Source organism: Gossypium hirsutum, chromosome D09, assembly GCF_007990345.1.
Source record: "Gossypium hirsutum isolate 1008001.06 chromosome D09, Gossypium_hirsutum_v2.1, whole genome shotgun sequence".
In the NCBI taxonomy this organism is placed as follows: domain Eukaryota; kingdom Viridiplantae; phylum Streptophyta; class Magnoliopsida; order Malvales; family Malvaceae; genus Gossypium; species Gossypium hirsutum.
Window position 1 is genome coordinate 32,306,920 of NC_053445.1, and position 10,618 is coordinate 32,317,537.

The 10,618-nt window shown below is 32.7% G+C and overlaps 1 protein-coding gene across 1 annotated transcript; it reads left to right on the top strand.

The window, feature by feature from the left end:
* The first annotated feature begins 1,594 nt into the window (after positions 1 to 1,594).
* Positions 1,595 to 3,848, top strand: LOC107892119 (glucan endo-1,3-beta-glucosidase, basic vacuolar isoform). Its single transcript, XM_016817117.2, has 2 exons — positions 1,595 to 1,753; positions 2,723 to 3,848. The coding sequence occupies exons 1-2, from the start codon at positions 1,681 to 1,683 to the stop codon at positions 3,733 to 3,735; spliced, it is 1,086 nt and encodes a 361-aa protein (XP_016672606.1). The 5' UTR covers positions 1,595 to 1,680; the 3' UTR covers positions 3,736 to 3,848.
* The last annotated feature ends 6,770 nt before the right edge of the window (positions 3,849 to 10,618 follow it).

Here is a 10,618-nt window from a genome sequence, read left to right on the forward strand (position 1 = left end):
GATGAAAGTAAGAAAAATAGTATACACCAAACACTATTTGCTAAATTCCAATCTTTTCATTGGTTGATTTGGAAGATATTTCTTTGGTTAAAGAAATTGTTGTAGTTAATTAATATAGATTTATAAGTGGGAATGGATCTAAAAGTCGGTGAGATTTCCATTTGAAGCGGCCCCTAACATTTTATTTCCAATAACTGTCGCATGATGGCGAATAAAAAGCAATCATAATTAAGATAAGACTTCGGTGGTTTGAAGTTGAAAACTTGGGATTTTTTTTTTCCTTTTGTGATTGCAAGGTAAGCCACGTATCACACTCATGAAATAAATGGTTGGCTTGCACTTTTCAAGCTAAGGACGTAGGTCTCATATACTAATGGTTAATATACTAAACAAGTCTTTTAACGTTGTCACTGTATTTAGATATATACTTATACTTTTATTACCCCAAATAAACTCTATTACTTTAATTGATATCATAATCTTTTAATTTGTATTCAAATAAGCTTTTAACCTTTAATTTGTACCTAAATGAAATGCTTAATATAAATCAATGTTTCATTTTAAGTAAGGGTTAATTTAAACATAAATCAAAGTATAATAAGGGCTTTGTAGGATAATGAAGGTCTAGGGGCTTAATAACAAAAGTAAACTAGTTCAAGGAATCTATTAATAATTTAGCATATATATATATATATAGAGAGAGAGAGAGAGAGAGAGATGGCTGCTAAAAGGCCTTATTACTAAATCAGTGTTTCATAGGTTGATTTTCGCAGCAGTTTTGGTTAATAAAAATGTTGTAATTAAGAGAGTAATGGTGGTCCAACACATGCCGCATGCTGACATTTCCTTTTCAATACCTAATTAACCAGTCAAGCAAAAGAAAATGCAGCCCTTAATATTCCTTTTTTTTTTTTTGGTACAAGCAGCCCTAAATAATTAATGACTTTTTTTAAAAAGAAAAAGTCATTCAGACAAGGCTTCTGGACTTCGTTATCTCACAAGCCAGTTGTCGAATTTTATTACAAATTATTTGAGGGAAAAAAAAAACCAAAATGTTTACATGTTTCTCATATACTTATTTCATAATTTTGCTCAACGGAAGTAAACAGTATACAATAACGATTGACAAAAAAAAAAAAAAGATAATTGCGACTCATTTTTTACGGTTTCCAAAGATCGAAAATGTGTTCTTAAATTTAAACAACATGAATATATATATACGTATAAAAATATAAATATGGGGTAGATACATTGCTTATGCATGGATGGATAGACTTGAAGACTTTGTTGTCTGAACCAAAAAAGAAAAAGAGAAAGAAAAGGAACGAATGAAGTATCAACGTCAGGAAAAGTCAAGTTCATTAAATATTAATTATATATTTTGTCATTAATTAGATGATGATATGGGATTCACAATATATTTAAAATAATTGATGTGGTAAATAAAATTTATTAAAAAGCCTTAAACAAATGAAACGGACATCATTGGAAGATAATGCAGGGATTAAATTCGTCAAGGAAAACCGCCATCATATAATTTAATTATTTATTTCATACAAGTAAAAAATAGGCAAAAATAAAATATCAAAGCAATGAAATGCATGTATGTGTGGGTGTATCTATATAAAGAGGTAGCTCACTTGTAATGTGGAAATCAGAAACAATCCAATTATCCAAACGATGGCTATCTTTTCTTCATCCATGGCTGCTATGCTCATTCTAGGGCTCCTCACTGCAAACTTGGATCCTACTGGTTAATTTCTTTCTTTCTTTCTTTATATATATATATATATGTTGGGAGTAAAACTACGGTGGAGACTCATATACTAAGAGTAAGATTGTATTTTTGTCTTATCTATTAAAAAATAACAAATTATTCTTTGTGCGTTAGATTAAAGAGCAAATTGTTCATTTTTGTTTAAAATTTCATACAATGACTGATTTTTAATAGTTAAAATGAATGAAACTTTTAAAAAAAATGATCAGTTTACTCTTTGGTTCAATGTACATTGATTAATTAGTCCATTTTTTTTAATAAAAGAGACAAAATGCAATCCAACTCTTAGTATAGAACTACTTTTACCGGTATATATATATTCAAAGAGTCTAATGTAAATAACGGTTTAATACCAAATGAAGGAGCTCTATAGCATAGTAATTTCATGCTTTATTCTATTATATGTTACTAAATACCCGTGAGCAGCGGTATGGTACGTGTAAGAGCGTATTTTATGTTGATCCTAATATTGCCATTAGGGTTTGGTTTCGAAGGTTTGAATTTTAGTAGGGATAAGTAATAAGTTGAAGAGTATGCTAAAAAGAAAGTAAATGCTTATTTAGGATTAATTATGAGTTTGCTCTCTCTACTTTCCAAAAACTAAAAAGTTAGTCCCTATACTTTATTCTTTTAGAGTTTGGTTCTCATATACTTTATGACAATTAAAACCATTAGCAAACACATTTAAAATATTAAATGTTGAAAATTTTCATTTTCAATTCATTTTATTGAAAATGAAAATTTTCAATAATTTATCAAACACACCCTAACTTTTCACTTCTTGTAAAGTAAGAAGAGCAAATTTGGACAAATTAAAGTTAAGGGACTAGTTCCTCGATTTTCATAAAATGGAGGGATCAATTTAAAATTAAACCTATATATTTGTTGTTTTGTAAGATTGTAATGAAGCTTTTAACTAATTAGAAGAGTTGTAAATGAATGCAGTTGCGCAAATTGGTGTTTGCTATGGGATGCTTGGCAACAATCTCCCAAATGCAAGGGAAGTCATCAATCTTTACAAATCAAACAACATCAAGCGAATGAGACTCTACGATCCAAATCAACAAGCATTACAAGCTCTTAGAGGCTCAAACATTGAAGTAATTTTAGGTGTCCCGAATGATCAACTTCAAAACCTTGCTAACCCTTCCAAAGCACAATCATGGGTTCGATCAAATGTTGTAGCCTATTGGCCAAGTGTCCGGTTTCGATACATTGCTGTTGGGAACGAAGTCCCTCCATCATCTTCATTAGCTCGATTTGTGTTGCCTGCCTTAGTGAATGTATTCAATGCGGTTCGATCGGCTGGTTTAGAGAGTCAAATCAAGGTCTCAATCGCCATCGATATGACTTTGATTGGTGTCTCATACCCTCCGTCGGCTGGTGCATTTCGTGGGGACGTTAGGTCATATCTAGACCCTATCATAGGCCACTTAGCATGGGCTAGAACACCATTGCTTGCCAACATTTATACTTACTTTAGCTATTCAGGTAATCCAAGGGACATCTCACTTCCGTATGCTCTTTTCACATCCCCTTCGCCTATTGTATGGGATCAAGGACGTGGATACCAAAACCTATTTGATGCAATGTTGGATTCGTTATACTCGGCTCTTGAAAAAGCCGGACAAGGTGGCCTTGAAGTTGTGGTATCAGAAAGCGGATGGCCTTCAGCTGGTGGGTTCGGGACGTCGGTTGATAACGCAGCCACTTATCTATCAAACTTGATTAAACATGTCCAAAAAGGTACCCCAAAGAGGCCAGGAAAAGCTATAGAGACATATTTGTTTGCATTGTTTGATGAAAACCAAAAATCGGGTCCAGAGCTAGAGAGACACTTTGGGTTATTTTTACCAAACAAGCAGCCAAAATATCAGCTCCGTTTTGGTGGGGGAAGGCATTGGGATATTGCTTCTAAGGAATATAATGCAACATTTCCTCTTAAATATGATATGTAAAAATCTGCAAAGCTTGGGGAATTTGGGGAGTTTTGTCTTTTTATTGAGTTTTCTTTTTTATTATCCTATGTATTTTCGTTTTAAATAAGAGAACTCTCATGGTGTTAATTTGATGTATTTTTATCATCAAAAGAGCTTTCAAATATTACAATGTTTACATTAATTTGAATGAATTTTTACTAATCCTTCATATTAGACTACAATGTTTTGAAGGGTAAGAATCTCATGGATATGTTCACTTTTCCTTTTTCATACTATGTTTAAAAATGAAAACTAAAAATGACATGGGAAAAATTGGTTACTAATATGGTTGGGTTTCATAATAGTTATTTGGTAGAAATAGAGGAGAAGAAATACTTGAGACTTTGTCAAAGTATGTGCAAGTTTTAAATGAGATTTGTAATGCATTATAATGAAAATACGATTGTATTGGGATGACAACATAATTTATAATATGATTTGTGTGACTAGAATCTAAAGATTCACATTAATGTGTTTAAGATTAGCTAAATAAGCTATATGGTGCACATATGTTTAATAAATGTGTGAATGTGATGAAAGATTATACCTTAAGAATTTCCTATTGCTAAGAGCATGGACGTTGTAAAATTAGTAGAATAATTAGGATACGATCAGCACACCTTGGAATAATGATTTGGTAAGGAATGGCAATATGATATGGTTCCTTTGGCACAACACGTAGGTGCATTCTATGAGCCTTTATTATGATATATGTATGGTGTTAAGGTTGGAATGCACTTGTAGTTCAATATGTAAGGAGTTTGGGGAGAGCCCCAAATGTCCAAGTCTTATTTTTCTAAGGTTATAAAAATTATAAATTGGTATGATGGTGCGAATTATGAATTAATAAACTTCACAATATGGTTGTACTATTGATGAATGAATTGTCGTGCCTGATATGCTAATGTTGTTGTAATTTTTATTCTTATTTATCCATGCTTCTTTACATAGTGGAGAAAGGTGAGTGAACACTTTCCTTGATTTTCTTACTAAGCTTTATGCTTAACGCGTAGTTGTTTTTGCGCGTAGATTGCTACCTGATTTTGTGAAGTCAACTTGCTCTATCAGATCATATCACCCTGACTAGACTTGAAGAGTATGAAATATTTGTATATGTGTTTTTTTGAGTCCTAATGGAATGTATTTAGGAATCAATGGTCATGTATGTATATACTTAAGTTTCATATTACTTTCATAGTCTTGAATGCAAAAATGTTATTCTTTTGAAATTAATTATTTTTGGTAAATGGTTTGCTAGTGATGCCATTGCATGAGATTTTCACTAAATTTATATTTGGTATTTGTCTATTGAAGGTAAAAATTGGGGTTGGTTTTATGATCATATTGTATTTATTTTTCAATAGTTTCTTTTCTTTGAAATGTTCAATTTGCTATGCATGAGAGAATATGAGTTAGTTGTGCTTGGTGGTGGTTTATGGTGTTTTAAACTTTATATTTGAGTCCCCTAATTTCAAGTTTTGGTACTAAGCCTCTAAGTACCGAATCAAGTGAATGTTAAGTAAATTTATAACTCTAGGGGTCATGGTTTCAATACTTGGCCCTAATGATATTGTAACAAGTGAGCCAGGATGCCAAAGCCTATAATAACAGGGAGAAGTATCGGTACATCTCCCTTTTGTACCTATTCCATAGTGTCAATGTAGGGTCCCTACACTATTTTGGTGTTTTTAAGCCTTCTGAGGCTCGTATTTGGTCTTAGACACCTCCGAAGACTTACAAATGGATTCTAAATGGTTTCAACACTATTTTAAATTTCTAAAATTTAATTTACCTATTTTATATGATTTTATAAAAAAAATTAATAACTAATTTCTTAAGTAAATAAAAAAATATGGTCATGAAAGTGCTCTAATGGCATCTCCCATCTATACCAGCTATCGGGACGGGTGAGGGGTGTTACACCAGCGCTTGGGTGCACATGTGTTGTGTTGGTGATGCGACTCTCGTATGCCGTAGGGCATGAGGTTCACGCGTGTCGCGTAACTTCTTTGGTTTGGTGCTTCCTTGGTTTGGTGCTTCCTTGACCGGTTGTTTGGCTTGACTGATGCCTTACCCCTATTGAGATTGGTGCACACATTTAGGGCTTGAGGCTCTGGCTCCCACATGCCATGTGGTTCTTTCTATGGGCGATGCCTCGACGCCGCATAGGCCACGGTCCTGCTAGGGCTTAATGCCCAAGCTTCCTACCTCAGTTCCTAGTTAGGGGGATTCACCATTCATTTGCTATTCATCTTTTGATCGATTTTGGGTTATGAGTCTGCTTGTTTTTCTAGGTTCCATAAATGGGATTACAAAGATCCTACTCCGTTTTTGGCTCACATGAATTTTTATAATTTTACAAAAAATAAAATTAAAACCTTACTTGAAGATGATAGTCAACAATCTAATTGGAAACCTAAAAATTATAAAACCTAAATTACAACTTATCTAATGCTAGGAACCACAACTTTTGACAAAATTACTTTATAACAAAATATAAAATAATATACATACATTCATCATCATACATAATTTCCAAAACATGCATATAATTAAGAATGTCACTTCTTATCAATTTTAATCAAACAAAGAGAAAGAGAGCTAATTTTGATGTTTGATTTATGCTATAAACATAGCACAACTTGACTTTGATGTCAATTGTTGGAAAAATTTGATTTAAAAATTAATTTTGTTGTACAATGAAAAAAAATAAAAATTTTATAAAACTGAGCAGTTGTGTTATTTATAGCAATAAAATCTAACCAAATGACTACATGAGTTTTGAGTTAGGCGGTCTTAAACGTTTCTCGGCTTTTGACCAAAACAATCTTCTCTGCTATTCTTGAACTCTGGCCTGCTCAGAGTGTGGGCTCTAATTTCACGAACCTATTGCACAAAATGAAAACTTCATTAATATTCAATGAGAATATTAAATTATCTCAAAGGCTAGAAACTGAAAAAGACGAACTCTCTCAAAATGTAATATTTATTTTTGTGAAATAAATCACAACCGATACTTAAATGGGGTGTGTTTGGCCTAGCAAATGATCTCTATATAGATAGAAAATTACAAGATTCTTACTGGAACAATAGGTAAATAAGTAATATTATTTTGATATAAAAATAACATATATTCCTTAATAGGAATACATGAGGTAACGATAACCCTTTATGGGAACTAGAGTTGTTGCTCCTTGCTACTTAGATTGGCCTTCGGGCCTGTATCTCATATTGGGTATTAATTGTATGTGTTATCTATTTTTAAGCCAACTCATTAATTTTACCAACCTTATACCTAGTTTTCTATTTCCAAAAATATTATTTATTTAATTAATTTCTAATTAAATTATTTTCTCAACACAATTCTAATTCCATTAAAGTCATGGTGACTTTACTATACTAGAATCTATGAGTAAATGAATTCAATTAACTTGTCCACTAAGATTGCAATGACTAATTAATTTAATTACCATTTCGAACTTCAATTATTTAATTACAATCAATTAAAAAATAATTCGAATTAATAAATTTAATATCTAAGTCATCTCTTACATATAGTGAGAAAACGCATTCACTATAAATAGTGATACATGCGATTTATTTCTCTAAACTGTCATTTTCATTCATTCTGTAACAACTCAATTTTCAATGGTGTCAGAAAATGTGATTTTAAAATCGTATTTTCATAAATTGAATCCGTAAATATAAAATAGGAATATTTATGAATATAATATGAAAATATAATAAAGATCAATTAAGTAATTTAGTTGAAAAAGTAGTTAATTAAAGCTCAGAGACTAAATTGTAAAACTTCTGATTATGTATAATCCTAATAAAGGAAATAAAATGTAATGCTTGACTCATATATGGAACAAATGGACAATTGGCTATAAGTGGAACATATGTATGATTGTGTTAAGGAACACTATAAGAAAAATCATTTTTAGTGGAAAAAAAGTTGCTAAAATTATAAAATTTAATCACTACAATTTGTAGTGATAAAATTTGAAGTCATTGCTTTTCGTCACAAATACTTGTGTCACTATTGTATTTGTGACAACTGGTTAGAAGCTGTCACAATTATTCTATTTTTTTTGTGACCCAATTTTTATGTTAAAATGGTAAGTAATTGTGACAAAATTAAATTGTTACAAGTATTTCATTTCCTAGTGACCAAGTTTCCGACACTAAAATGATAAGGAACTGTGACAAAATTAAATAGTCACATTTATTTAGTTTTTTGGTGACAAAATTTTTGACTCTAAAATGGCAGACAATTGTGATAAAATTTAAATGATCACAATTATTTTATTTTTTGTGATAAAACTTTTGACATTATTGTAAGTAATTGTGACAAAATTAAATAGTCACAAGTAACCTTTTTGTGATCAATTTTTTTACACTAAAAAATTGAATTGTCATAATAATCCTTTTTATTGTGACCAACATTTTCAACTTTAAAACTAAATTTGTGGAAAAAAATGCAATAATTAATTGTGTCACAAAGAATGTTTTTAACTATAGTTAAAAATTGTCACTATATTATTGTATCTATGACAAATGAATCTTCACTAGTGAATAATACTATAAGTGAATAGAAATATACGTTATAAAAAATGAGTATAAAAAATGATGTAAAAGAACGTGCAAAAATAATTTCCAAATATTGCTTATGTTTTAATTTAGGATATAAAAATAATTATATTGAAAATATCATTTACATTCCATCAAAATACTTAAAATGTAAAAAAGAAGAAGCTATAATCATGTTGAATGAGAACTATAGAAATATGACTATGTGATATTTGAAATACATAGGACTCTAAGAACTCTGGTTTTAAGTCATTCAAGGTATCATATTCAACATGGTAAGATCATATGTTTTCATTTCAAATGATATATTTGTTATATCTCTACCTCATTCTGGATTCAGTTGGACTTTCCATTAAGTCATCTAGAACTTAATGAGTGACAGATAAAAGGGACTTAGATGATATTGTAGGCTTGTCCATTCGTAATGATAAAGATGAAGTGTGGTCCTTGGGGGTTTTGATGGCGGGTCTGGGTTTGAGTATTGTCTCGTTAGTTGTTTCTTCACGGCCAGTGTAATCCGTTTCGAAGCAATGTGAACGAAAATGCCAAACCCATGGACCCACTTGTGGGTATTAAAATTCCCAATTTGGGCAAATAATGATTTTGTTTCGTTTTTATGCGGAAGTGGATATTGCTCGGGTTCTCCAAGGTAGTCCCTGGAGTTTCAATAATCATTTGCTTGTGTTCCATCACCTATTTCCTGGGGAGGACCCTCTTCAATGCCCTTGTGTTTCGTTGATTTTTGGGTACAGGTTCATCATGTCCTTATTGGCTACTATTCTGAAGATCTGACTAGGCAATTTGGGAATTTCCATGGGACCTTTTTAGCATTTGATTCTACCAATTTTACTTCTGGATCTCATCATTCTTTAAGTGTTCGTGTGAAGATGGATGTTCGACTTCCTTTGAGGCAAAAGAAGTGTCTTGTTTTATCTTCTCAACAGAGGGTCTATAAGCAATTTCAGTATGAATGGTTGCCGTTTTTTTGTTTCCTATGTGGGAAATTAGGACACAGTGAAAGCTTCTACCCTGTTCGACTGACTATTGGCATTAAATATGTTCCTTTGGGTTAGGATATTTCTTTGTGTGCACGACCACATTATCGACAACCCCAACCTAGTGCTTGTTTGTGCCTTACACCAGAGGAACGAGGATTGAGTTTGGGCTGGGGTTCTAGTGTGCATGGTCCACATCTTTCACATGTTTCTACTTTGACCTTTGTGCAAGAAGTTAGCAATAACTTAGGTCTTACCTTAGACAAGTCCTAGCCTAAGGGAATTTTAGTTGGGTCTACGGATGTAGATGATCAATGTATCGTCATGACTAAATTCATACAATAACATTCCTCAACTACAGTTGGTTTAGGTGGGAAGAAACAAGCTTGGTTCTCTTTTACAGTCTCTGCTGTTTCTACAAGTTTGGATTCGACACAAACTCCTTCGACTTCTAATACGGCTGGCTCTGCTACGTAATGCAGCCAGTCATTATAAATATGATCAGTTGGAACATCTATAGTTTGGGGAATCCCCAGGTGCTCTTTCTTATAGAGACAAAACTTGATGCTTAGCAGATGGATTGGGTGCGTTGCCAGTTTGGTTTTCTATGTGGTATTGATATTTCAACTTTTGGTAGTAGGGGTGGACTTTTTTTAGGTTGGAAACCGGTCTGTCAGGTTCAGTTACAGAGTTATCATGTTACTGGGTCGAGTTAAAGATTCATGGGGTTTTATGGGTCTCCCGTAGAACAGGATAGAGTTGAATTTTGGCGTTTACTTTGGGATTTAGGGAGACATTCTGGTTTTCCATAAATGGTGGCTAGTGATTTCAACGAGATCGCTTATGCCTTTGAGAAGCGAGGAGGTGTCTTCGCTCTGATCTACAGATGGAGGGTTTTTGTTCAATTTCGAGTAGTTGAGAGCTTCATGATCTGGGTTTTGAGGGCAGTTGGTTCACTTAGGAACAGGGTCAATTTTTGGTCACTGACATTTGGGAAGGATTGGATCGTTGTGTTGTTACTCTTTTGCTGAGGGATCGTTTTCCTGCTTTGAGGGTTTTTCATGCTCCTCACTCCGTTTTCGATCACTGTCCTTTGGTCATTATAGTTGCAGCTTCTCTTTCGGGGGTTGTTTCTAAATGACGGATACATTGTTTCATTTTGGGTCTTGTTGGGTTTTTGAGCCTTCTTGTGAATAGGAGATCTGAAGGGTGTGGACGTCAAGTACAGGGTCAATTCCTATTCTATTGGGTTCGTTAGGGTTTACTTTGTCTAC